General features: G+C 46.6%; 1 protein-coding gene across 2 annotated transcripts; it reads right to left on the bottom strand.

The window, feature by feature from the left end:
* Window positions 1-872: 872 nt before the first annotated feature.
* TATDN2 (TatD DNase domain containing 2) lies at window positions 873-26,936 on the bottom strand. 2 transcript variants are annotated; one of them, XM_007099214.3, is made up of 8 exons: window positions 26,430-26,936; window positions 25,874-26,317; window positions 18,174-18,668; window positions 9,971-10,849; window positions 5,501-5,628; window positions 3,783-3,966; window positions 3,196-3,364; window positions 873-3,015 (listed from the first exon to the last, which is right to left on the bottom strand). In XM_007099214.3, exons 2-7 carry the CDS (start codon window positions 26,309-26,311, stop codon window positions 3,224-3,226), a joined length of 2,265 nt encoding a protein of 754 aa, XP_007099276.3. In that variant the 5' UTR covers window positions 26,312-26,317; window positions 26,430-26,936; the 3' UTR covers window positions 873-3,015; window positions 3,196-3,223. The 2 variants fall into 2 exon arrangements, 1 of the variants encoding a protein (XP_007099276.3); XR_006214961.1 differs by lacking the exon at window positions 873-3,015 and adding an exon at window positions 3,489-3,586 and having other exon boundaries at window positions 3,280-3,364.
* Window positions 26,937-27,808: the final 872 nt, after the last annotated feature.

The following is a 27,808-nucleotide window of genomic DNA, read 5'->3' as shown; positions in this document are numbered from 1 at the left end:
TATTTAACTTACTATACACTTATAGGTGTATGCTTAGACATTCATCTGACAGCGTGCAAACGTAAGAATGAAGACCCACACTTAGTTACCTTCTTTAATCTGGATACGCCCCCAACCATCACTGACGAATGAGCGCTCACTGTGATCCAGGGGCTGGCCGGCCACTGACCAATACTTCAGCCATCTCTGTTTGATGCAGTCTGTTCCGTCACTATGTAGCTCAGTGGCCATTTGCCCTTATTTTATAAAACTGATGCAAACGTGAACGTGCTGACGGTAAACAATAAGTAACTGGTCCCAAACTTAATACAGAGGAAAAGATGGAAGCACCACAAGAGCCGAGAGCAGCAGATTTCTAGCCACAAATAGGACTACCCCTGAGCAGATGCCATCAACCGTGTGCTCTCCTGGGAAGGAATGGAGGAAACAAAGTGATGGAATTATGCTGAAGATGCATCATCGATGACCGTGTCTCGAACGAGGCATCAGCACAGGCGTCAAATCAGCACAGGCATCTGTAGCATTCTTGGAACACAGCCTTCCTTTTTACAGGCTTACTTCTGGCTTGTGCACTTGTGTTCAGTAATACCTTGGCACAAAATTAGAGGACCGACTGAAAGTAGTGACACAGAATTTCCTCCCAAGTTTGCCCAGAGGCATCAGAGGAGGCCATAGTCCAAAGACTCCCCTCACTACAACAGATCTGTCAACACTACCCTTGTGTACTCCGTTTCTCCTACTGCAGTGCTCCGGGGGGAGAAAGGAAAAGCAAAGATCTGTGTACTGCTAAGCAGCAGTACATCGGAATTCCCAGGCAGTAAAATGGGTTAATGTTCGAGGGCAGCAGAACTCTGAAGAAGGAAGGTACCAGGTATTCTTATTACCAGTTTAATTTTGCAGAGACATAACATGTATACCCGAGAATTTCTCCCCAACTTTGGATTCTCAGGTTACAAGGCTGGGCAACAACTTGATTGTTATCACTCTGAGAAGTGTAACCAACCACAGAGGGCACGGGAGCTGGCTAAAGACCCATCACTTTATTTTCAGAAAGAGATGGCCAAAAGGGGCAGGGGGACATACAGAGGCATTCCGGCAGCACAGCAAAAACAATCAAGTCAGCCATCAAGTCAAAAACAATGCCCACCAGCTTTCACCGCCCACACAAGTCATGTTCCACTGTGTAACAGCACAGAAATGATCATCTTAAACCCTAGAGAGGAGAGTACATAGCACCTTGTGCTTTACCTTGGCAGGGAGACTGCACAGGCTCAGAGACATCCACTTAGTCATCACTTTTAGCCCTCTAGCACAGGACCACTCTGCTTCCAGTGCAGCGAGTATTGACTGACAGGGCTTGTTGTAAAGGAGGTGTACAGGCTGCAGTTCACTTGCGGGACAACAGAGCGCTCTGAAATACTTAGTCCTCCAAGCAGGACAGCAAGCCCCCGATTCCCCGCGTTGGCAAACTGGAGGCACAGACAATGCCACGCAGCTGAGCCATGGAAGGCCAACAGTGAATCAAGGCCTGCTTCCCAGGCCAGTGACACGTGCACCAGGCCAAGACAGAAACACCAGCTATGAAACGTTAAGTCCATTCCCTTTCAGCTTACGAGGCTCAAATGCACCTTCCAAAAACCCCTAGAGAAATCCAGCATTAAGTGATGGATTTCACGAATTAAGCTACTGGCCTCCAAGAAACAGACAAGGGACTGAAGGTGTCCCGTCTTACTGTGGGAGATTGGGGTAAAGGATCCTTTTGGACAAAGTGCAGAGTGTCCTCACACTTAACCCTCAACCATTAGAACCTTCCAGGGCCTGTAACAGATATACCAGGCAGGGAGCAGAGCACAGCTTAGAACCTGACGACCCAGCCTCTCAAAAGTCAAAGGAGAGGCGCTCACTTCCAACATGGGAGAAAGGACACAGATGAGGCAAAGGCAAGGGAGAGAGAGCCCTGGGAGGGGACTGAAAGGCAGAGACACCAGGCCTGTTTGTTCGGCATAAGCAACACCATCGCTTCTCGGCCTTTTGGCTAAGATCATGTGTGGCAAAAGCAACACCATGGCTGAGCAGCCCCAACAGAGTTCTGAAGAATTAAACTGGTTTACCTCTCAACCCGGGTGGGGCACATAAGGGGCTGTTACATGGAATGAAACAGAAGTATTCTTGGTCCAGTGTTCCAGGAGAATGGGGCAAAAATGGAGCAACAGGCAGGTGAGACGTCCCAACAGCAGACTAGCAGGTCGCATCTGCTGCAAACTGAACCGTTACCAGATGAACACAACCGAGCTGTAGCCCTGGGGGCATCGGTAAGCAGAAACACCTTCTCAGGGGTCCTCTTCCTCCCAAAGGCCTCGTCCTGGAGTCCCCCAGTCTGTCCATATCCCTATTGGCCAGGACTTCCCCCGGACAGTGAGCGTCCCCCGCCCCTCCAGACCGATGGCAGAAGAACCAGTGAGATGAGCAGCCAAGGTCTTCCACTCATGCTGAAGCAGAGCTGAGGCAGCAGCGGGGACAGCCGAACCGAAGCATTATCCAGGGAAAGAAGCGGAGGACTTCTCGGTTGGAGGACCATAAACCTCCGAGACAAGGCTCCAGTTAACGTCCCCCAGAGGAGGTTTCCCACTTGGGAGTTCATCTTTATATCGGAGACCCAGGAGCTGAGTTACACACACACAGGTGCTCAGACGAGTAGGAGAGGGTCTGTGAAGACTGCTCAAAGTCGCAGGCTGCAGAGCACCAGGACTTGGGAGTGGCGAACTCGCTGCGCCCTCCTCTCAGCCCCTTCCTGCGTCACTGACTGCCCCGGGAGGTAGACCCTACCCGTGCCTTGCTTCACGCTGCTCCCCACCCCACCCCCCGGCCGGAAGTAGAGCTTTAGGACGGGGCTTCGAGGCAAACATCCTGTCCTGGTTTCCTCCGTTCCAAGGGGCTCTCTTCAGACACATCCCTGACCTGGGACATACAGGCAGAGAGCAAACCAGCCCATCTTCTGTCAGGCCACTGGTTGTCCTGGAGGGGTGGGGAGAGAAAAGGAAGAAGGTCCCAAACCAAGTTCACTCAAGACAGATCAGGCTAAATGCTCACCCTATGTTCTACATTCTCTCCAGTAAGAAGATGCAGAGAAACCAATTTTTGTCCTGATTTTTAAAAAACATGTAACATGATCTTGATGACCTTTTCTAGTCTGACCTTTTTCTCCTGACTGCACCCTCTCTGCTTAAAGATTGTAGAGGCGGCTGGTGTTCTCACGCAGGATGGCCAAGGTGTGGGAGAGCGGCTGATCTTTGACCCTCGCAATCTCTCGGACCGTATGCAAGGCCAGGCCTGGGTGGGCATACTGGCAGAGGCTTTTCGGAACCTGGAAGACATCAAGCATTCAGAACATCACTGTGCCTTCTGTGCACAGTCATTACACAGATCCCCCTCCCCGTCCCTTCCCCAGCAAGGACCTCTTTGGGGCTGCCCTGTAGAGACCCCTTTACCTGCAGGTGCAGGGAGAGTCCTAGTCATGGGGGGCTCTGGGTGAGCAGGGTCCCACGCTTCCTTGGACTACCCTCTACAGGGTAGGGCTTTGCACTGCCTGGAAGAGAGTGGTTACCCTTCAGCTTCTCAGCCCCCTAGACTTTTGGTTCTGCAGAGCAACAACAAGGAGACATCTACACAGCCAAGGGTGAAACCTGGAAGTCACTGGGGCTCTGGGCCTGCCAACCTTGCAAAGGTGACCGCCCCCCTCCCCCCCACACCCGCCTCAACTCAGCCTGATGACCCACCCCTACCTGTCGGGGCAGGAAGTAGGGAGCGTCCGTTTCCACAATGATTCTCTCCAGGGGGATCTGCTTCAGAGCTTCCCGGGCCTCCCAGGCCGAGGAGTAAGTCAGGACTGCTGTGAAGCCCACAGACATGTTGGGGAAGTGCTTCAGCAGAGGCTCGATGACTGGGTAGCTGCCAGTGAAGCAGTGCCTGGTGGGGGGGAGGGTAGGGTTTCCAGATCAGGGCCCCTCTCACAGCCCCCTTTGCAATAGCCCCCAACTGCCCCCAAGACACAGTGGCCCTTTCAAATGATTTTGTGTGGACAAATTCCCAGAAACACAAAGATTTCATCCAAGAGAAGGACTCCACAGTAGCCAGATGGGAACACCATGGTTCCAACACGGTAAGACCCAAGGTGACTCTCAGCGATCAAAGCTCAGCAGTTAGCCCATCACTGCGCCCAATCCCACGCAGCCACTCGAAGTGGCCACCACAGGGAATATCCAGCAGCAATATAGGGACAGGGTGCGCTTATAACACGAGAAGAGAAGCAGACTTAAAACCTGTGGCCCCTCCAAGATTACAGTTACAATAGGTAAAAAACTATGTCTGCAGCCAAATGAACTGGAAGCAAACAAAAAAATGAAGATATCAGAGAGTGGGACTACAGGTCAATTTTCTCTGAATGTGTTATCCATTCATGTTCTTAAGCCACTGTTATATTGTTAACCAATCGGAAAATTCAGGGCTTCTTCCAGCCACAACACCTCGCTGAGCCGTCTTGGCCCTGGTTTACCTGTCCCCCATTAGACTTCCTTCAAAGCCATCCCCAAACAAAGCCATGAGAAGCCAACCCACCCACCCAAAAGGGCTGAGGGATGGTGCCTCATCTCTGGTGTGTGCTACAACAATCAGAGAGGTCGCCCTCTCCGCTTGGGCACCTGAAAGGCGGCGGTCTAGCCTGATAATCCACTGCCTTCTGCTGCCTGTCAACACCTGGTTTGGGTTCTAGGCTCCGTTTTTTCAGTTAACCCATCTCACCCATCTTGAAAGAGCCAGCCCAGGCAATACCTCCTGGCCCCTTTCTAGCAAAGCTAAGCTAACAGCCCCTCTTCTGGCTCCCACAGCACCTTATGCCCGACTCAGCCCTACTCTCTGCGGGAAGTCACTTGCCAGCCTCCACAGCTGCTCCCAGGGACCCCGAGCCAAATGCCTAGGACAGGTAGGCATTGATCTTCCAGGTAGGAGATCAAGAGTTTACCACACTGAGCCCCTAGATACAATTCAGATTAAATGCATCGTGAAATTCAATGGCTAGAAAATGAACTTTCAAATTCAAAAAAGGAAAGAATTTCTTTTTTGGTGCCCTGGAATGATCTCTATTTGCTAAGTCACTGGACAACACAGTGATCTCTCCCCAGATCAAGGGCCTTCATCTCTGAGAGCTCAGACTCCACTGTAGCCTGCCACCAGGGACCGGGGTCACGAAAGCCCCTTTGTTGCTCAGAGGTGATTTAGGATATTAGTTCAAACCATATGAAATTGCCATTGTGTAAGTGAAAAATGGTCAAATATCAGAAATCTCACATGATTGAATCTAATACTTCATCTTTAGAAGGGATACTATGTCACAAAGACCTGATAGGATCATCCTCTCCTCAGTGAGTTTTCCTTTTTCCAACTAATATCCTACACAGAAAGAAGTGTTCCTCTCATTTGCCCACCGAAGCTCCAGCCTTCTAACCTATGGATCTTGTAGTCTGAGGGCACAAATTTTTTCATGATGTTCAGCAGATCTTCGTCAGCTTCTCGGCAGTGGATCACCAAGGGCTTCTTCAGAGATACGGCCAGCTGCAGCTGTCTCTCAAACACCTGGGAGAAGGCACAGGGACACCTGTGGGTCAGAGCCACTCCAGAAGCCTGTTACCTCCACAACACCCAGAGCAGTGAGCACCTCCATCGTCCCCAATTCTGCAGACTACATAATGTATTATAATAACAGCTAACGCTTACTGGGTGCTGACTCACAGGTAGAGCTCAGAGCTCTTTAGGTGTATTCCTGTGATTCTCGCAAGCACCCTAAGGTAAGGTACTATTGTTGGCCCGTCATGCAGTTGAAGAAGAGGAGGTTCCAAGAGAGGGCAAGGGATCCGCAGCTGGAAGCTGGAGCACCACAATCCACATCTGAACCCTGGCACTCCACAGAGCAACCACCATGCAATGCTTATGTGGGGTTGCAGGGGCAGGGCAGGGCTCAGGGACATCAAGTTAAATGTCCTTCCCCTCACCGTACCCATCTCTACGCCTACCCCCAAGAGGTAATCCCCTTCCACGCAAGTTCCAAAGTTGTACGTGCATACACACACACACACACACACACACACACACACACACACACACACCCGCACAATGTGTGGATCTCAAAAGGTGCTCAAGTATTTGAAAAAATAAACTACCTATTTTCTCCAACTCACTTTCTTTACTCAACCAAAATCAGATATCCTTCTAGGTGAATACCTACTGATACACTACCTTTCATTTTTTTAACCTTTAAAAAACAACAACAAACTCTAGCCACTTTTAAATCACTAGTAAAATACACATATTGTTAAGAATTTAAATAAAAAAGGGGCTAGAACTTATCCTTTCCTCTAACAAGTTCAGCTTTAGAACACAAGTATTAATTCATTATAAACAAATGACCTCATCTAAAACAATGTTTCCATGAGTTTTTTTTTTTAACAGTGGAACAGAATTCATGTTTGCATTTTTAACATCAAATAAACTACTATTGGTAATTTGAGTCCTGTAATATTCACTTGAGAATGACATCTTCAAGTCCAATGCTTGGGCTTCCTCTTCTAACAGTGACAGTGAACCAATACCAATTCTGATGTCATTCTTGTTTAACCTGTGTTTTCAACAAAAGGAAAATGACCACAGACACCAAAATCTTAGAATGCTTGGTAGAGTCTTCAAAGACGGTCTAGCCCTGTATCTACAGCTCGCTGGATCCCCTCCCCAACACAGCTGCCCTCCTTGGGTCCCTCCAGAAGCCGGAGGTCACAAGAGATTCAATTTCCAAGGCTTAATTCCTGCTTCTAAAAAATTGTTCATAATGGCAAACTATAGCCTTAGGGTAGAATACTACAAAGCTGTTATAAAAAGTCTATTTTTTTCAAAATATATTTGAAACCAGAACCTTTTCAGAAGTGGAAAAAACATTCAAAACTAATTTTTGTTTCCTAACTTCTTTTTTAAAAAGCATGGACATATGATTCTATGACAGGTTCTTGTTAGACATGCCATTTGTTCCTTGCAATTCTACAAGGGACAATTATACTAAAAATACAATATTTTGTAAAACATCCAAATTTCAAAAACAGGCAGATGGGAGAAGACGTGTTAAAAGGCAGGACCCTGTGGCTGGGTTGGAGCTACCTAGAGCATTTGTCATCACCAGGAATCCAGCTGACAAACACCAGTAGGGAATCAAGCGGGGGGAAGCTACTGACCCAGCATAATTACTCTTCTTCTGCCTGTACGAGCTCTGGTTCTCCCACGGATCCATTATTTCCAGGAATTCCTGAGTCAATCAGTCTCTCCTAGGGGTGGCCCAGGCAGCTCTTGCATACTCAATTCCCCAGTAATTAATTTCAGTCAAACACAACTAGAGGCAAAAACCGCCTGGATCAGACAGCCCAGGTAGGGAAGGCCAGTCCACTCTCCCTGTCTTTTGAAACCAGATACCAAGAGATTCTGATAGTCATGCTAGCTGATGTGTGCAACTCATACCTGAACTATCCAGGAACTAACTCTTAGGAGTCAATAGGCAGTTAAATCTACGAACACACAGATAAGCAAGGAAAAAGTTAACAGTGGTTCACTCTGAGTAGCAGGGTAACTATTGAATTTTCCCCCAATTCTTTTGCTTTCCTCTGTTTCCCAATCCTTCCAGAAAATACTAGGTAACAGAAACCAAGCTCTAATAACCAACCAGAGCTGGCACCCTATCACTTAGCCAGATACGGTTTCTTCCATCAGCTTATCTTCTTCCCTTCATAAGGTAAAATATTCATCAAGAACTTGTCAACCACTCTGCTTTTAGGTAAATCCAACTCCGTGCAGACATCCACCTATTGTAGCTGTTAGGTCCCACCACTTCTCACTTTGGTGCCTGAGTGTAGATTTACATCAAGAACAAGGCATCCACTTCCTCCATCCAGCCTGATGGTCGTCAGTGTTCTACAGAAATATTTTATCTTCCCCTCCCGCTGCCAGCTATGTGTTTCCTCTGAATCGCCATTTTCCAGTCATGAGTCCCCTCTCACCAAGCCAGATGATATCCACAGGATTTTATCACCCTCTGCTACACCTTCAAGATGTCTGTTGCACGGCACGCCCTATGGGCCTCTACGTGCAGATCTGATACCATAATAACTTTTTTTTTTAATGTTTATTTTTGAGAGACAGAGAGACAGAGCATGAGCAGGAGAGAGGCAGAGAGAGGGAGACACAGAATCCAAAGCAGGCTCCAGGCCCTGAGTTGTCAGCACAGAGCCTGACACTGGGCTCAAACTCACAAACCGTGAGATCATGACCTGAGCTGAAGGTGGACACTCAACCAACTGAGCTACGCAGGTGCCCCGTTACCATAATAACTTAATAAAGGGAAAAGTTACTGTGAAATACTTAGTACATTTCTTGGCACATAGTAGCCATTCAATCAACCCCAGCTATACAATTAAACACAATACTCTTCTTCCTTCCAGTTGCCTTAGTGCATACATTTCTCAACTGTTCCTCTTTCCATACCACACCTGCATTGAGCCAGGGAAACAAACCAGGAAAGCTGAATATTAATATTCCTCACTTTCTTAAAAATCTGTTTTCTATGTCTTCAGATTTAGCTATTCTTCCATTCACTTTGGACTAGTTTATGACTGCCACAAGCCAGGAACTGCAAGCTTTCTAGTATTAGCGAAAAGAACTGTGGACACGCAAGAGGTTTGTGTAAGACAAACCTAATTCTGAACACAAACACTATTTACACTAGAAACTCACTAAAGTAAAAAATTGAAAACATTTGCACAAATAAAATCCCACCTGTCTGAAAATTAGATCAAGTCAAAATCACCCTGTTCCAAATTTAGTAACCGTAGCAGGTCCTAGAAAACTCATCTTAAAGAGATCCTTTGGGAGCATCTGAGCATCTGAAATCGTTTCTTATGTAAATTAACTCTTAAGCCTTGCACGCAAGTTGGTTGCCATGGACAACTGTATTCAAATTGGAATCTCTCTCCTAAAGGTGTATAAAGGTCTGGAGTCCTTCAGCAGAAGAGTACCACACCTTCTCTAAACTTTCTCTTTGGTCAAGGGAAAACTAAGAAACCTCTGACTCTACAAGATTCCCTCTCTTAACTCACACCGTTAACCACAGATGCAAGCATCAATGGGGCACAGTATCAGTGCATGGCAGAGGTTGACCGAGCCGGGCAGGGGACAATGCTAAAGGGAAAGCTGGCTTGCTAAACTCTGCCCAGGCTGGCATCCACGAGCCCTCTCACCAAGGCCTGGAACGTACTGGGCATGCAGACCCAGCCTACCAGGCATCATCAGCACGAAGACAGCACACAACAAATTCTACAACAAATGCAACCTGGCAGTGTGAGCAGTGACAACGTGGGAGGGTCTTTCCTCTTGTCCTGCTCCTTCCCAAATCAGAAACTTCCACTGAAATACTCGAACCACCCTTCCTCTGGCAAATGTCTGTGCTCAAAACAATACTTGGACAGGGGCAAGTACTAAGATGGGTAATAGTCGTCATCTCTGGCAGGATGGGAAATTCTCTTTACATGTTTTTGTATTTTCAAAATATTCTGCTACTAACATACTTAACTTTAGAATCAGATTAAAAATATAGTTTGAACAAAATTGGTTGCCTCCCAAAAAGAGTAACAAATGTCTTGCCATATATATATATCATGCCATAAGATGTCACAGAGTACCTATCCCCCTCTCCTACACAATCAAGTGTAAAGAAATAGTTGGTGAATCATGTGACAAGTAACATCTTGAGGGTCTGGACAAGAGCCATCACATTTTTAGGGGCTCTGAATTCTCTAGATACGAGAGCAGAGAAAGCTTTACTGTTGGGTTTCAACAACTGACAGAGGAAATAAAACTGTGAGCAAACTAAGGAGACCCTCATTACCTTGTGCTGTTCTGGGACAGGCGTGGTGCACTTATACGAGTAATCCAAGCCCATTTCCCCAAATGCCACAGCCTTGGGGTGCCTTAAGGCTTGCAAAAGATTTCTTTCTTGACTCTCACTGTAGTAACGTGCAAAATGAGGATGACAGCCAAAGGCCCCCCAAACCAGATCCTCTTTCAAGAGCTCCTCCCACAGGCAATCAGTCAGTGTCCGAGGATCACAGAAGTCAGAGATGCAGCCCTGAAATTCCTTAGGGAAGGAGCTGCTATAAATTTTTCTGAACTTGGTAAAGGACCCTTTGAAAGACAACTTGGAATACAGCATGTCCAGGTGACAGTGGGTATCGATGAAACCCTCTTCTAGGCCTGATCCCCGATGGCTCCTTGGCAGGGAGCCGGATGCGTGGCCTCCGCAGGGACGTGGTGCCATCTCCTCCTGGAGTGCTCTTTTCTCCTTCACCTCTTCTTCCGAGCTTCTGGAGAAATGAAATGAACGGGAGTTCTGGGATGTGCCTTCCTCTGTTGCCTCCTGGTCTCTGGAAGTATTCTGGGAAGTTGCTGCAGAGTTAGGGGGACAATCACTCAGGAGGCCCCGGTTGCTCCGCCCTGCCTGCAGCGTGTCACTGCCGGCGCCCACAGAGGGGTAGCCGCAAAGCTTGGGGCTGCTGGTCCAATAGCTGGCATAGTCACACCACGGACTACTGTACAAATGAGCTGGGTACATGACATAGTCAGTGGGGAAGGCAGAAGGCTCTGGAACTGTGGAGGGTTTCAGTGAGCCGGGCTCCTCCTGAGAGAATCGGACTGTGGAGACTTCGTCTACATCAGACCAGTCACTTCCTGAAGAGGTGCGCTCTATCACCACCTCCCTTTCTTTAGGCTGCAGAAAAGAAAACAAACAACGGGTGAGCCCTCCTGTGTGAATGAAGACAGCCTCTCACACTCTGTCATCACAGAACATAAACTCTGGCTTGTCTTTCTGGCCACAGTGAAGGCCTTGCATTGGCTTACTTTCTGCCTGGTTTCCTTGTAATTTCCAGAATGTGAGCCAGGTTACAGCTATAACCAGTCATATCAGGTTCAGGAAAACAACTGTGACCACAGTCTTAGAATACCATCCCTAAAGGGGATGCTATTCCTGCACTCCCTTTCTGAATGATCCCTTTGGAGAAAATCTGCTCTCTAGAACACCTGGTGTGCTGGGGATTTTAGAGAAAAGCAGCACCCAGCAGGTCTCATCTCTAACGTGTCTCCAATACATTCCAAATGCAAACTGCACAGTCAAGGTGGTTTTAAGATGTGTCTGCAAATGCTTTTAACACTACTCCCCATGGAGAGGTGGGGTTTGTGACCCCTCCCTTCCCCTCAAACCTAAGGCAACCTAGTGACTCACAGGAGAACACTCAGGAGAGCACAGCAGGAGGGACACTGGACAACTTCCAAGGCTAGGTCAGAACAGCCTTACAGCTTCCCCTCTGTTCTGACAGCTTGCTCCTCCCAGGGAAGCCAGCCACCATAGAAGAGGCCAGAACGCCGAGACCATACGCTAGAGAGGTCCCATGTAGGTGCCAGCATCAACTGCCAGCCACATGAGCAAGCACCTTGCCCGTCCAGCCCTGATGAACTTTCGGAATGCAGGCCTCCCAAGAACTGCATCAGAAGCACATGACAGACCACCACCTCCACCCCCAAGCAAGACCTGCCTTGTCCAGACCTTTCTGAATTCCTCACTCACAAAACTGAGAGCAAAGTAAAACATTTAGTTTCAGCCACTACATGGCAATGGTTAAGTGGATCACATTACATTAAATCAATTTAGCTTTGCCTAAAACAGAAGTCCCGAAGGTCAGGAATTTTTGGTTTCTTCACTCATATCTTCCAAACACTTACAACAGTGCCTAGCATACCGTGCTCACAAATATTTGATGAATTAATCTGTAGAATAAATGGGGCAATGGTTCCTGAACTTAGCTTCATATTGGAACCAACTGGGGGCTTTTTAAGGCTACCCCACCCTAAGAGATTTTAATTCAACAGGGTCCCAAAGAATCCGTATTTAATTCTCCATGTCACTTTTATACAAATCAGGTTTGAGAAATACAGTAAACACATAGATCTCAACTCATGCAAAAAAGACTGTTCCTAGTTTCTTTTAGTTAACGAAGCCATCTATACCCTCCAGGACCAGTCAGCTTGAGCAGCAAAACACACTTTACAAAGTGTTTTCCTAAAAATACTTGTATAAGCAAATACAAATCACATAACAAAAAATTCATTCTAAAGAAGCCTGATGAATAAATTGATTACTTCCTTAAAATGGAAAAGAAATCTTTTTTTGTTTCTACTGAGGATACTAACCTTCCATACCTCTACCCATACTCCAAAAGGAAACAAAATGGTCACATTTTACTGGTCACAAAAATGTTAATGAATTATAAACTTCCCATAGGATACTTTCCCACTTTAGATTTTCTTCTTGCTACTCCTTTCCTGAGTAACAGAAATATCCAAACAAGAACCTTTTCTAGGGGTGCCTGGGTTGCTCAGTCAGTTAAGCGTCTGGCTTCCACTCAGGTTACAATCTCACAGTTCGTAAGTTCGAGCCCTGCATCAGGCTCTGTGCTGACAGTTCAGAGCATGGAGCCTGCTTCAGATTCTGCGTCTTCCTTTCTCTCCGCCCCTCCCCTGCTCATGCTCTGTCTCTGTCTCTCTCCCTCTCAAAAATAAACAAACATTAAAAAAAAATATTTTTAAAAAAATAATATTTTCTAAGATACAAGATAACCTAAATTGCAGCACATTTAACATTTAATCTGAACTCCTGAAGGTGGGTGACAGGCAACTGGGTGATTTGTTACACTAGTCTATTTACTTTGAATATGCTTGAAATTTCCCATAAAAGGTTTTTCAGGGGCGTCTGACTGGCTCAGTCAGTGGAGTGTGTGACTCTTGATGTCAGGGTTGCAAGTTCAAGCTCCACATTGGACACAGAGTTTACTTAAAAAAAAAAAAAAAAAAAAAAGTTTTCTACAAGTTAATCTCTAAGGGAGAATAATCCTTCAAAAACCATCTTACTTATGGTGGAAATTTCCACCAACGTAGACAATAAAAACTTGCAGTCTTGCTACAGCTGGACAAGTTTGTTTTTTTTTTTCCTTTTTTCCACTAAGACACACTAGAATCATTACTTTTGTATATGTGCATTTGAAAGTTAAAACCATTCTCAGATGCAATTAACATCTTTGCAATCCAGCTCTTTAAAGTTATTCTGCCATTTCTTTAAATAACTAATCTGATTAAAATTACAGAAAGCACCTGAACAGAAGGTAAGGTTTTATCCCTGAAGATAACCCCTCAGAAAGGGGGCATTTTATATGCTAGTTCTTACAAAGTCTCCTGTATTGCAAGATGTACGTTCTTTTATGTGAGGAGGACAAATGACCCCAAACGGACCTCAACCAAGCTAATGTTGGATGCTTATAGGAAGGTTCCCTAAATAATTCATTTCTTAAAAATAGAGGGGTGGGGTTAAGCAAAGAGATGTACCAGATTTAATAATCATTTCTGGAGGATATGACCTCACAGTTTGCCCAACGTCATTTTCAACAAACCTTTTAAAGAGCACTTTTTTTTTATTTTTTTATTTTTTTTTTTTAATTTTTTAACGTTTACTTATTATTGAGAGAGAGACACATGGAGCATGAGCAGGGAAGGGGCAGACAGAGGGGGAGACACAGAATTTGAAGCAGGATCCAGGCTCCAAGCTGTCAGCATGGAGCCCGACGCGGGGCTCGGACTCAAACTGTGAGATCATGACCTGAGCCGAAGTCGGTCACTCAACCAACTGAGCCACCCAGGGGCCCCGCACTTTTTGTTTTTTAAATATCACTCTTGGGACACCTGGGTGGCTCAGTCGGTTGGGCGTCCGACTTCAGCTCAGGTCATGATCTTGCTGTCTGTGAGTTCGAGCCCCGCATCGGGCTCTGTGCTGACAACTCAGAGCCTGGAGCCTGCTTCAGATTTTGTGTCTCCCTCTCTCTCTGTCCCTCCCCCGCTTACACTCTGTCTCTCTCTCTCAGAAATAAACATTAAAAAAAATTTTTTTTAAATTATCACTCTTAAAAAGCAGTATGGTAAATGACTGCACATAAAGAGACATTGGAAAAATACTTGAGGAGCACCTGGGTGGCTCAGTCGGTTAAGCATCTGACTTTGGCTCAGGTCATGATCTCTCAGTTCACGAGTTCAAGCCCCGCATCAGGCTTTGTGAGGACAGCTCATAGCCTGGAGCCTGCTTCAGATTCTGTGTCTCCCTTCTATCTGACCCTCCCCCCCAAAAAAAATAAAAACATTCAAACAAACAAACAAACAAACATCAATGCCCATCTCAGACCTCCTGAGTCAGATTTTCCATTCTTATTATCAGGGAAGTTCAGGAAATCACACTACTTGACTCAAAAAGTAACTCCAGTGACAGCAAAGACCATGTCAAAGACATGTGCAAAGGTTCAATAAAATTTAATGAAATGAGTGAGTGGGAAAAATGGCAGAGTGGGGAAAATATATGAATTTGAAAATGCAAGTGTAACTACAAATACATACCATAAACAGACTTATGATTATGTGATCTAAGTTCCTGAAAGGCTTAGTCAAGTTGGCCAAGAAAAGGTTTTTGAGTTTTCTTAAGAAAATGGAAGGTTACCTATATTGAAGATTGCCTTAGGTTCACACAAATATGGTAAAATTTAAAGTTACATTTACTGAGGTCCTACTATATACTTAGTCACTGAGCAAAGCGTTTTCATTTATCAGTTCAGCAAACTGTGACCCATAAGCCAAATCCAATGCACTCCCTGTTGGTGTAAACAAAGTTTTACTGAACAGTCAGGCCTGTGCACTTAAATACCATCTCTGTTTTCATGCTTCTACAGCAAAACTGAATAGTTCCAATGCAGGCCACATAGTTCACAACACCTAAGATATGACCTGACCCTTTACAAAATAAGTCTGCTGATCCTTTTGTTTAACCATGATAAGATTTCAAGAACTGTGACTTTTACACAGATGAAACTGGGGCTCAAAGAGGTTAAGCGGCTTTCTCATGATCACAGTTCAGGTGGCCAAGGTATGACCCCTTATTACCTGATCCCAACACTCAGTGCTTACCTACCATTTCATGCCTCCTCCAAATGCATACTTAACAAAGACAATCTAAATGCCCTGCCTGACAAATAGAAGTCTGGGTAAGTTTGGAAAGTTCATCCATACAAAGGAATTTCAGGTGGCCCAACAAGATCATGATCAACATCAGACAGGAAACGCAGCCATTATATAGTTAGTAGAAAAAGTAGGTTATAAAACATATTGTTCTTGAGATTTCCAGTTAAATATAGCACATGTGGTTTTTGTCCTTCCTGCCAAAAAACCCTTTGAAAATTATAGGAAATGACTTGAAAAGACATAAACCTACAAAGAGAAAGCATATAGAATAAACAGCAAAGCTAATTACACAAAAATCAGCCGCTAGAAAGCAGACAGATGAACAGTTATCAGATAAGCAGATCAGAGACAGCCAAAACCTAAGCCTGTAGTGAGAAAAACCCAGGGTGAGCCACAGTACAGGACCCCCAAAAGACTCAGTTGGAAGTATTCGACCTCTGAAAATGAAGGTAAAGCTAGAGATGAAAACAGGAGAATGAGCTGGAATCTGTGATGTTAGGTCCCCAGATCCCTCCTCTCATCCTGTGCAGGTGGGTCCGCCCTTTCTCCACCCAGCAAAAGACTAAGGTTCATACTTGGAAAAGTTGAGCCAAGGAGATTATGGAATAATCAGGGACAATGGACACACAATCAAGGGTGAGGGACCATCGCACGTTAGACAGTTGACAACCCAGGTACCTCCCTCACCCTGACTCCCAGAACCGCAGCAGCCAGATGTATATCTCCTAGGTGGAGGAACAGAGCATTTCCCCTGGGGGACACTGAGCAGCCTGTGAACAGCAAGCCACAGATCCAGTTGGGACCCCCACAAAATTACCCAATGTCATCACTCTACGTTGAAGCCAGCACTTAGGACTTCCAATCATCTTTTGAAAGCTCCATCTTTAAATATGAACAGACAGCCAACACATCCCAGGAGAGCTCTACCACAAAAGATAGAAACCAAAATACTTGGAAAAAAATGAGAAGGAAACTCAGTGAAAAAATAGTGCAGAAAGCAGAAGAAAACTCAAAACAAACCTATAATATTCTCAAAGAGATAAGGCATGATAATCTCAAACAATAACAGGATGCTCTAAAAAAGGAATACTCAAAACATTAAACTAGTGTTCCTAGAAATTAAGTATGTCAGGGGCGCCTGAGTGGCTCAGTCGGTTGTGTCCAACTTCAGCTCAGGTCATGATCTCATGGCTCCTGAGTTTGAGCCCCACATCGGGCTCTATGCTGACAGCTCAGAGTCTGGAGTCTGCTTTGGATTCTGTGTCTCCCTCTCTCTCTGCCCTTCCCTGCTCACACTCTGTCGCTCTGTCTCTCTCTCTCTCTCTCTCTCTCAACAATAAACATCTATAAATTTTTAAAAAACCAAGACATTAAGTATGTCAAAAATGGGGGGGGGGGCGGGCAGTATTATATACACCTACCTTAATTACTCACAAAGAAAGCAAAAATGAAAGGAAACAGGAAAAGGGGGAATTCTAAGGCAACAACTAAGGCAAGTACAGGGAAGAAGAAAACAGATTACTTATTTTGACAGTATTGAGGAGAATTTTATGGCACTAGCAGTTTGGGGATGAATTAGTGACAGGTATGAAGAAAACTAAAGGGAAAAAACAAGGCAGTGATGCTCTCAAAGGAAGATAAACTTTTTATAAGAATGTAATCAGGGGCGCCCAGGTGGCTCAGGTCATGATCTCACGGTTTTTGGGTTCAAGCCCTGCATCGGGCTCTGTGCTGATAGCTCAGAGTCGGAAACCTGCTTCAGATTCTCTGTTTCCCTCTCTCTGCCCCTCCCCCACTCACACTCTGCCTCTCTCAAAAATAATAAAACAAAACAAAAAATGTAATCAGAGTATATTAGATGATTCGGGCTAGGAACATGGGAATAACAAATCTTCAATAGATTTAGCCAGAAAGTGTATGACAACAACACAGGGAGCTGCAAGGAGAAGAGATAACAGGTTCATGGGTGTGGTGCTGCCAAAGTTAGCGCAGCAAACTAAATTCTCGTCTTCTGCATAGCACGTCCATAGATGTCTACAACTAGAAAATCAATACACAGTGCAAGATCACTGAGAAATATTGAGATACTAGAAGAAAGAGTTAAAGAGATTCAAGGAGCTGCTACTCAAGAGATGTAAGTAAAGGATAAGTAGAGATGGGTACAACAGAGGAATACTTTTCCCCCCAATTATAAACTGTGTTAAAAATTGCTAGTGTCCCTCCAATACCATTCTTTCCTTCAAGAGCAATAAAGGTGATCTGGGTGTAAATCTCCCAGATGAAAGTTAATTTTCCAGAGTCTCTTGCAGCTAGGCATTGGCCAGGATTCTAGATTCGTGTCAATAAATAAAAGCAGAAATGATGTGGACAACTTCTGAGCCAAGTTCTTAAAAGAGAGGGAGTGTACTTTCCTCTGCTCTTCTCCCCTTCCTACTGGCTAGAATGTCAATGTAATGTACTCAGGGTCCCTTCAGAGTAGCCAACTCAGATCACAGACGGAAACTGAGCTGAGGGAACAGGGCATCAAGACAGAGGGCACCAGTGTCCCTGAAACTACGAAGCCATTCTTCTGAAGCCAAGTTTCTATTTTCTTTAAGCCATTATCCATTTTGTTAGGGCAGGCACACACACCCTAACAAACATAAAGTCTACATTTAAAAAAAAAAAAAAAAAGGTTGGGGGGTGCCTAGCTGGCTCAGTTGGTGGAGCATACAACTCCTGCTCTCAAGGTTGTGAGTTTGAGCCCCAAGTTTGGTGCAGCGATTACTTAAAAATAAAATCTTAAAGAAAGAAAACTCAGCACTGTATTGAGACTTCTTAGAAACTCTGAAAGTATTTTAGAAGAGAATCATCAATTCGTCCTGGAATCCTGGGTAAGTCAAGTGCTGCTTTTAATGAAGAACACCTAGGATCAAACTACAAAGGCCAAATAACATAAAATCAAGAGAACTAAAAACCTAACACTTGGTGTAAGCTCAACTCACCTTCTGGCTTTCTAAATGAGAGTCAGAGTCATCCAAAAACTCCAGAGGTGGAGAATGCTTGTCAATGACTGTCCTTCGGTCACCAGGTGTCTCCTCGCTGGGTTTCTCCTGAGGGTCTATCACCACTCTCCTGTCGCAGAAGCTGGTCCTCTCCAGCACAGCCTTTTCCTCCTCTGCTCTTACCTCTGGGGCTGACTCTTTCCCTTTCCGAGGAGGAGACACAGTGGCACTCCTGGCTGGCCCTTCTCCACGGCTGGGACGCTCCCTTGTGTTTGGTGTGGCCCTAGTGGAAGCCTCTCCCTTCCTTTTTGGCATCGACTTTCCCAAGATGCCCTGGATAGCCTTCAAGTAGATCATTGTAGAGCCTTGGTCTCGAAACCTATCCCTCTTCCTTTTCTGGACCTTGTTTGGTTCCTCAATTGTGTCATTCTGACCCTCAGCTTCGGCTGCAAATTCAGAGTTTGTGGAGTTACGAGAACTATCTTTCGAATCAACCTGGAAGGGGGAAAAAAAAAAATCACAGATCATGAAAGGGTTGTCCCAAGGGCGATTTCATATAGCAAGGACTCAGCAAATCATAAATCAGTGGTGGCTGCACCAATCATAGGCAAAGTGACAGTGGCTAAGACAAAGATTCTCTCCTGGAGGTGGTTTCCATCCCAACCTATTGAGAAGTACCACTGTAAAAGGGCCTGAATTGCTGCCATTTCTTACTATTCACTTTCTACTGCTCATTAGATCATACGCTCATACTGTAGGGGGCAGGAATGAACTGAGAGATAAACACTCTAAAAACACTAGAATGTAAGTTCCTTAAGGCCAAGGACTACCACCAAACACTTCAGAACACACATACACAAAAGAGAACCCCAAAATTTCAGCAATAAAAGGGTCAATTAACCCAATCCCACATCTAAGAGTCCAAGAGACCTAAGGACCCAGGGAGCAATAGACTCCAATCTCCCAAGTCCTGAGGGCAGGGTGCAAGCCTTATTGAAATTCTCTACAAACTCCTTCCCCCAAATCAAAACCTTGGTGCTGGGAGGTGTCTCGTCTCCCAGAGAATGCACCAGGGTCAGTCCAGAGACTATAACTACCCCCGACCTCAAATCTCCTCAGAGACACAGGTCAAGTCTCAGTCCCTTCTTTCCTTCCCCTCAGCACTCACTCATTCCAGGAGCTACACTATTTGTTCTCAATGTTAATTTACTGTGAAATGCATCCAATCTAATCCCAGCCTGGGGTAAGAACACTCAACACATCTTCCTCTAGAATCATCTCAAAAGCAATGAAGTCCAAACCTTCCCAGCCAGGACCTAGACTGACCATTATCCCAAGGCCTTCTATAGTCCCTACAACTTGTTCTAATTCATTTGCATTAAATTCCTCTCAAGTATATAGACAGAGAGAGAACGCCACACTAAGGTCGCTGATACTTTTTCTCTACTGTCCATCAGGAAGCAAGTGGTTACATAAAGAGGTTTACCCTCTTATTTTACACACTTCTCATATTATTTGAACTCTTTCCAGGAAGCACATATCATCTTTGGTTGTTGTCTGTTTTTTTTTAAGGCTTTTGAAATATATAAATCTAGACACTAACAGGGCATGCTATTTTTTTACTAGCAGTACTCAAATTGTTGGCATCTACTAGCTTTGACGAAATGGACGGGAAAGGTGGTTTTTACTTTCATTTTGAACCTCTGAATTTTCTAACATGGTAAACACTTTTTTTTAATTGTCTACAGGGATTATCTGGGAAAGGAGATTATAAACCATTTTTTTTGGTACCTTTCCTTATTTGAGAAAATCTAACAAATATTAAAAATGAACTTGGAGGTTCCCTGGGCTTGCCTTACAGGGCACAGCCACAACTTCCCAGCCTGCTTCTCCACCGCCCGCATCTCTACCACCAACCACCTGCCAGCCTCCAGCATTCCCGTCACACCCTCTTATACACCTTTATAGGCAAATCTAATCTCCTTTGCTTGGAATACCCTTGCCTTAGTATTCATTTCACATTTCACAAACTACTATTCATCCTGGAAGGCTCCAAATCCCTTCTTTGACTTCTCTACCTCTCCCTGGGCCATGAGCTACCCCTCTCCTCACCCTCCAACCCCTGGCCGAGGGCAGGTGTAGGACAGCACGGAAAGACAAGGTCGACAGCAAACAGAGGAGCGCCTGTACTGTCTGATGGGTCACAGCTCCTCATCTCAAACCAATTGCCACCGCTTGGAAGTACAGATCCAGAGTTAAAGATTCTGGTTTTCCAAGTAAAACAAGAAATCTCAAATTTAACTCATTTTTTCATCCAGTCAGCAATTTTTTGTTGAGCACTTACTATATGCTGGCAGGCACGCTTCTGGATCTGGGGGTTTAGCATTCAATAAAGCATACCAAAACACCTGCTTACTGCACCTTACATTCTAGTTGGTGAGCAAAGGGAAAACCAGAATAAAGGCAATATATATGTTAGAGAGTAAAAAGTGCCAGAGAGAAAAATAACACAGGAAAAGGGAGTAGAAAGTAGGGAAGGAGAAGAAGGTCCCTCAAGTCCCCGGTTCAAGGCAGAGGTCTGGACAGGAGGCATATATTTTTAATGTGCAATTTCCAAAATTTTGAGTACTTTGAGGACCCAGCAGGCCGCATTCAGCTTATGGACCACCATTTTGCCCATCCTGGTAAAGAAAACCAGGACTATCCTTGTGGGAGAAAAAAAGTGTTCGAATTCAAATAACATACCTTGTGTTACCTTGTGACTTACAATTCAGAGATGGCACAGCTGTCATCCCTCTTGTACAGAGAGGGAAACTGCCATATGCCTTGTAAGTGGCAGAACTAGGAGGCAAACTCAAGTACCCCCTAATATCCTGGAAACCAAAGGAGAATGGCAAAAATATGAAAATTGAGAAATAGCAGCAAAGGCTGAGATGTCAAAGGCCGTGAGGACCCGAAATGGATCCAGGTTACCGAAGACTTTCAGAATAGGAGGCTATAAAGTTAAAGATTAGGCAGAAAGTTCAAGAGAAAAGGCCAACAACCTGGCTCCTTAAAGGAGAGATTTCATTTTTCCTGGCAGCATGGCTTGGTGAATTATCCACCTCTGAAGGTGGGGCAAAGACTCAGTGGAGATGCTGTTCCAGCCCTAGTCCTCACCCACCTGCACAACTGCCAACAGTTCTTACCCAGTTCCTGCCTAATCCCTCCCATCCTTTCTCTAGAGTGCGCCAGAGGAGTTCTAAAATCTGGCAACCTCACACCTCTGCTTAATTTTTTCTTAATGTTTATTTATTTTTGAGAGGGAGAGAGACAGAGTGTGAGCAGGGGAGGGGCAGAGAGAGAGGGAGACACAGAATCTGAAGGAGACTCCAGGCTCTGAGCTGTCAGCACAGAGCCTGATGTGGGACTCGAACTCATGGACCACGAGATCATGACTTGAGCTGAAGTCGGACGCTTAACTGACTGAGCCACCCAGGTGCCCCATCACGCCTCTGCTTAAAACCCTTCGTGCTGCATTTGCCCACAGGATACATCCCCACCTCCCGAGCATGACATCGGAAGCCATTCACAGGCTCAACCCCAAGCTTCTTTTCCAGCATCATCTCCCAGCTTTCTCCACACACCCAAGTGCCCGGGAATGAAGAAAGGTGCTGGAGCAAATGCAAGCGAGGGCACCTCTTCCGTGAGGACTTTCTCGATGGTTAGTCATTCATCCCTCTGACTCTCAGTACTTTAAATACCCCTGTTACAGCACTCCACACAATGCTCAGTGATGAATGACTTTTCAGTGCTTCAACCACGGCCTTATTCTTCGCACCTCCAAGCGCTAGCACGGACTACCACCCGAGCACTGGACATCTGCTGGGTGAATATGCAGGAACCACGATCACACAGGAAAGCTCTGTCATTCGAGAGCCAACATACACAATGGCTTCCTATGTCTGGGCTGTGCCACCCTGCAGAGAGCTCCTCAAGGGGAGGATCTTGCCCTCCTCATCTCTCCATCCCTCATTCTAACACTGGGCCAGAACAGAGCAGGTGCTCCAGAGGGCCGCACTGGAAAGAACACAGGCTTTGAAGTCCCACAGATCTGGGACTACAGCACAGCTTCACCACATACAAGTATACGGCCTTGGTCAAGTTACTTAACATTTCTGAGCCTCTTTTCCCAGAGCCTACACATACTAGGTGCTCAAACATTTGTTAATCGATATGTAAATATTTGTTAACTGACATGTAAAGATATTACTCCCTATTTCACAAGCCTCTCAAGATTATATGAGAGCTTATGGGTCAAACATTGAAAATCATATTTGATAAAGGTCTATCACATCATAAATGCTCAATTTTTTCCCTTCCAGTCTTCCTTCCCTACGTTGAAAGTAGAAATTTAGGTAGGTCATACTAAAGACTAAAGGCCAGGTAGGTGAAGGTGTTCACAACAGATAAATTTAACTCTTACTCTAAGAGTAAACGAAGATCTTCAGCCACCATTAGAATTTGAGAAAACTTCTCCAACAACTGTCCTAGATAGAGGTAATAAGGAATAAATATTAAGAGGCTGGGCCAGCAGGCATCTAGTGATTCCAAATTGCCTAGTCTAGCCATGGTCTGAATGGGTCCCTCCAAAATTCCTTTGGTGAACTCTAACCTCAAGGTCATGGTACTAGGTGGGTCATTTGGGAAGTGATTAGGTCATGAAAGTGGAGGCCCCATGAATGTGATTAGCGCTCTCATCTAAGAGGCCCCAAGAGAGCTTCCCTGTCCCCTCTGCCATGTGAAGACAGAAGGAGAAATCTGCAACCCAGAAAAGGGCCCTCACGCAACCATGCTGACCCCTTGATCTCAGACTCCAGCCTCCAGAACAGTAAGAAATAATTTTCCACTGTTTACAAGCTACCCAGTCTGCGGCATTGTTATTGCAGCCAGAAAAGACTCAAGCAAGCATCTTCCCCTGTGAATATCCTGTGACCTGGCTGAGACCTCAGTGCTGAAACTAGGGAGGAGACAGATGATGCGGGACCCACACACAAAGCCAAGGGTGTACCCCAAAGTTTACAGAGCAAATGAAGAAGAACAGGCGGATAAGTGGGTAGAAAGTAAGAGTAAGGGGACCTTAGAAGGACCTGAAGGGGGGACCTGCCATTTTTTTGTGAGTGCCGCTGGGCTGTGCTTGCTGACGGGACTTAGGACTTACGACTTACTAGACAAACAAGCTGGACGTGGCTGCAGAGCAAGAGGGGCAGAGGTGCAGACTGAGAGGAAACTAAGAAAGGCATTTTGTATTTCATCAAGATGAGGCCAGTACCACACCTTGTTTTCAAACTAGCAAGCACTATAGGAACAACCCTTAGCAGGGCTAGAGAGGAAGAATTAGGATTAACAGTATCAACATGCTCATGTTCTATCCTCACGGAACATGAGTGACCTTTCAAAGATGCTAATCTGCCTTCCCCGTGTACAGAGTTCTATAGAACTCTCTAATGGCTTAGAACAAAATCCAAACTCCCTTGGCTACTAAAGCCCTGCTGCAACCTGCCCCCACCTCGCTCGCTAGCCTCCATCCTGGGCTCACTCATATGCTCCACGCACCACATCGCGAGGCAGTCTCGTGACTTCTCAAGCCTCCCCCCAAAACATGTGCTCCTGAGAAGCCATCTCACGGCTCCACAATCCAGCAGAGTGCTTGGTACTCAGGAACCCTCAAGAGCTTATGGACTGAAGGCAAAGCACTAACCTCACAACTTCTGAGACAGGACCGGACTACTCATGACTCCGCAGCTAACCATTAAATTGCTTTTGGCATAAGAAGGCCCTTAGGCCTAAATGAGATACAGATGGGTCCATGATAGACTTACACCCACCTGGATCAGAGGCTATATCTTCAAATCTTGGTTCCTGGTCTGCAGGACAGCCTGAGCCAGGAATACAGCACCCCTGAAAGACCAACCAAAGATTCCCGCCCCTCTTGAAGGGCTTCATTCTATCTCTAATTGTCACCAAAGTAAAACTTAATCAATTGACATTATTTTATGCTGTGCCCAAATCAAGTGAATCATGTCAAGGATTAATGGCAAGATTAAATTATACGGGCCAAGACTGATATTCACCTGATTTACATTTGAATCATATTCAATATGTATTCTTACGCCAAAGACGTAAGAATCTGAAATCACAAAAACAAAAAAATCCACGTGCCATACAAGAGTCGTGTGAGGTGCACAGTGAGAACACCCGGCCCACTTCACCTAAGAGATCCACAGGATCAACAGCCAACGACAGCCTAATTTCTCAGTTCCATGTAATTTAACCAGTGAGCCAAAGTTCATAGATCAATCCACTTTCCTCATTGCCTTTTATTTCTTTTGTAAGATCACTTTATCGGAAGGCAGCTCATCTCACCCAACTATGACTTTTCTTCCACTCCTCCACATACACAACTCCTCACCTTCTAAGGTCCAGAGCTGCAAAACCAGATGGCAAACTCTTAAGAGGGCGGTGACGTCCGTTTTGTTCCTGGAGAATCTCAAGCAACTAGAGCACTGCCTGTGACAATCTAGGCCCTCGATAAATATTTGTTCCAAACCTGACTGGAAGAGTGGATGAAGCTCATGGTAGAGCCGGTGACATTAGCTAGTACTCACCCTCTCCACTGGGGAAACAGCAGACCATGAGAGATGAATTACATTTGCTTCTACTTCTCACAGACTCATGTTCAACGTTCCCTCACCACCACCACCTCCCTCTCAAAAGCAAAAGGCTGAGAAAATTTTATCCATCTTTTTTTAAGTTAATATAAAATGAAGGGGTGGATGAAATCTACCTCCTCTGAGAAATCCTCCTGCATGTTCCTAATGGGGAACTAAATATTTAAGCTCCAAAACAGATGCTACCCTACCCACCAAGCAAAATCCCAAGGTGCTAGAAACCGTTAACTCTGGTGAAAAGCCACACCAAGAACCAAGTTCTTTTTTTTATTTTTTTTATTTTTTAAATGTTTATTTTTGAGTGGGCAGTGGGGGGGACACCACAAGTGGGGGAAGGGAAGAGAGGGAGGGATACAAAGAATTCAAGCCAGCTCCAGGCTCTGAGCTGTTAGCACAGAGCCCAATGCAGGGCTCAAGCTAAAGACTGTGAGATCATGACCTGAGGCGAAGTCAGCCTCCCAACCAGCTGAGCAACCCAGGCGGCCCAAGAACCAAATTTTGATTCTCAGTTCTGTGACTCAGAAAGGTTCAAATTACAAGGGCACCATTCCTTACATTTACAACTGACATAAACACAGCGGTGTCTCTTGAACTTGCCATGCCCCTTCTAATGCAGTAATCCTTCAACCTAAACTGCACATTACAGTTACTTGAGGAGCATTTAAAAATCTGGAAACCCAGACCACACCCTAGCCCAATTAAATGAGAATGAGAAACAGGCACAAGCACCTTAAAGCTTTTCCAAATAGTTTTGAAGCGCTGCCAAGTTTGAAAACTACCTCTCTATGGCACTTTAGCCTGCCCCCTCCCCGCCCGCCCCCCCCCCCCCCCCCCCCCGCTCCGACCAACTGCTGGGTGTTCGGAGTTTGCGTAGACCTCTGGGAAGACCCCAGAGGTCTTTAAAGACATGACCCTTCTTAGTTTCCTGCCACCAATATCTGAAGCCACGTGCAAGGGCTTCACCGACTGCAAGACTTCCCAGTCACCTACCTTAAGGCTGCAGGCTTCCTCCTCTAGAGAAGCCATTTCTTCCGGAGAGGGGTTGGCAGAGCGAAGAGGGGATCCTCTGGACGATGACAGGAATCCCCGTGTGCTCCGAATCAGGCAGCCTTTGGGGGCAGCCCCGCCCACACCTGGGCCAGAGGAATGCGAGGAGGAGGAAGAGGAGGAGGAAGAGGAGGAGGAGGAGGAAGAATTTCTGCGGCAGGATGAGCCCCAGGGCAACCCCGGGGTGCAGGCCACATCGTCCTCCTTCTGGGCTTTCAGGCGCTTGGGGCTGCTGGTGCCTCCTGAACGCGACGCAGAGCTAGGAGCTGACCGGCTGGAGGGGGCCACATCACCGGGCTCCCTGAGGCAGCTGCGCTTGCGGGGACACCCTTCCGAAGTGCTGCTCCAGTGGTACTTGACCTTGCGCCGCTCCGACGCCATGGGCACCTGCAAAGTAAAGAGGGGGCCTGGATTCCAACACCACCCCTCCGCAGACCCCCGCCATCCCAGGGCCCCCTGGAGGAGGGCAAGCCAGGTCAGAGCCAGGGGCCTCACTGACCTTTCCCCGTTCTTTCCACTGCCCATCACAGTTCTCAAGGTTTCGGAGATACCAACGCGCTTCTACTGTTCGCGATTCCAAAGCGCTTCGCCTTAGTCAAAACGATCCAAGATTTACTAAGGGCGTCGGTTTGGTTTCCAAACCCCACAACGTGCTTCCGCGATCGCCAAGCGCTTCAGTTTGCACAGCGCTACTAGGGAGATGTCAAAGCGCTTCCGGGATTACAAATTGCTACGATTTAGTTTGCAGTACAGAGCCCTTCCGAGATGTCAAAGCGCTTCAAAAGACTACAAGGCGCTTTAGGGTCCACACATGGCTACCAGACCCTCAGCCTTTGGGGGGTTGGGGGGGGCGCGTGGTCCAGAGGCCCGGAATGCCGAGGGCGGGCCGCAGGGCAGGGCCAGACCCGGCGCGCAGCCCGCCCTGCTCCCGCGGCCCCGCCGACCAGCCCGGGGCCCTAGGGGCCCGAGCCGCCCCTCAGGAGGCAGCGGTGCGGCGCTCGGCCGCCACGAGACACCCTCCGGCTCGCCCGGTGACCCCTGCCGCCGCAGCCCAGACGCCGCCCCCGCCGCCCCCACGGCCGGAACGTCCCACCCCGGCCGCCCGCTCGCCTCCCGCCCCAGTCTTGCAGCCCGCGCCCGGCCTCCGCCCGAGCTCCGGCCACACCGGCCTCCGCTGCGCCCGCCTCCCGGAACGAGCCCTGCGGCCCACGGCCCGGCGTGCGGCGGGGGCGGGTCCTGCGCCGAACTGGGGACGCCCATTGCTCGAATCGGCAGGGGGCGGGACTCCGAGCAAGACGGAGCTCGCCTGTTGGTCAGGAGGCTTGGAGGCATTGGTCGGAAGCAAGGCGGGGCGGAGCCACTCACGTGGGCCCGAAGAGCGCGAAGCTAGGGAGGGCCGCAGTTCCGCCCGCCAACGTTCCACGGCTCTGGGGGCGTCCGCGAACCCCTACCCTACAGTGTCTCTCCCTGCTGCTCAGCGCTTCAACCCTTAGCTAGACGCGTTCAGGTCCCGATACTCTCCTCGAACCCGCACTAACATCATGACCCCATTTGCAGAGCAGGAAACTGGTTCAGAGACCAAGTGACACACCCAGAGAGTGGCAGAGTTGGAAGTTAGGAGCCACAGGGAAAAAAAGACGATACAAAAATCTAAAATGTAAAATTTCTGCCGGGCAAAAATATCAAAGTTAAAAGAATATTAGAAAAATGCAACACATAAAAAAGGGCTGATGTCCTTACTATGTAAAAAACTGTCTTAATAAGATAATTAAGTATTAAAATAGAAACAGATGTTAAGTAACTAGAATTAAAAACTTAAAAAAAAAATAAAATGAACCAAGGAAGCAGAAATGAACCAAGAAACACACAAATTACGAA

Source organism: Panthera tigris, chromosome A2 (genome assembly GCF_018350195.1).
Source record: "Panthera tigris isolate Pti1 chromosome A2, P.tigris_Pti1_mat1.1, whole genome shotgun sequence".
NCBI classification, from domain to species: Eukaryota; Metazoa; Chordata; class Mammalia; order Carnivora; family Felidae; genus Panthera; species Panthera tigris.
The sequence above is the reverse complement of the archived record's forward strand: the minus strand, read 5'-3'. Positions and strand labels throughout refer to the sequence as shown.

Excerpts from the sequence above, each read along its gene's own strand:
- TATDN2 (XM_007099214.3), bottom strand. The coding sequence starts at position 26,311 with ATGGCGTCGGAGCGGCGCAAGGTCAAGTACCACTGGAGCAGCACTTCG. Across the intron at positions 10,850-18,173 it reads CTCATTTAGAAAGCCAGAAG|CCTAAAGAAAGGGAGGTGGT; the intron begins GTGAGTTGAGCT and ends TCTTTTCTGCAG. Across the intron at positions 3,967-5,500 it reads TCAGACTACAAGATCCATAG|GCACTGCTTCACTGGCAGCT; the intron begins GTTAGAAGGCTG and ends CCCCCCCACCAG.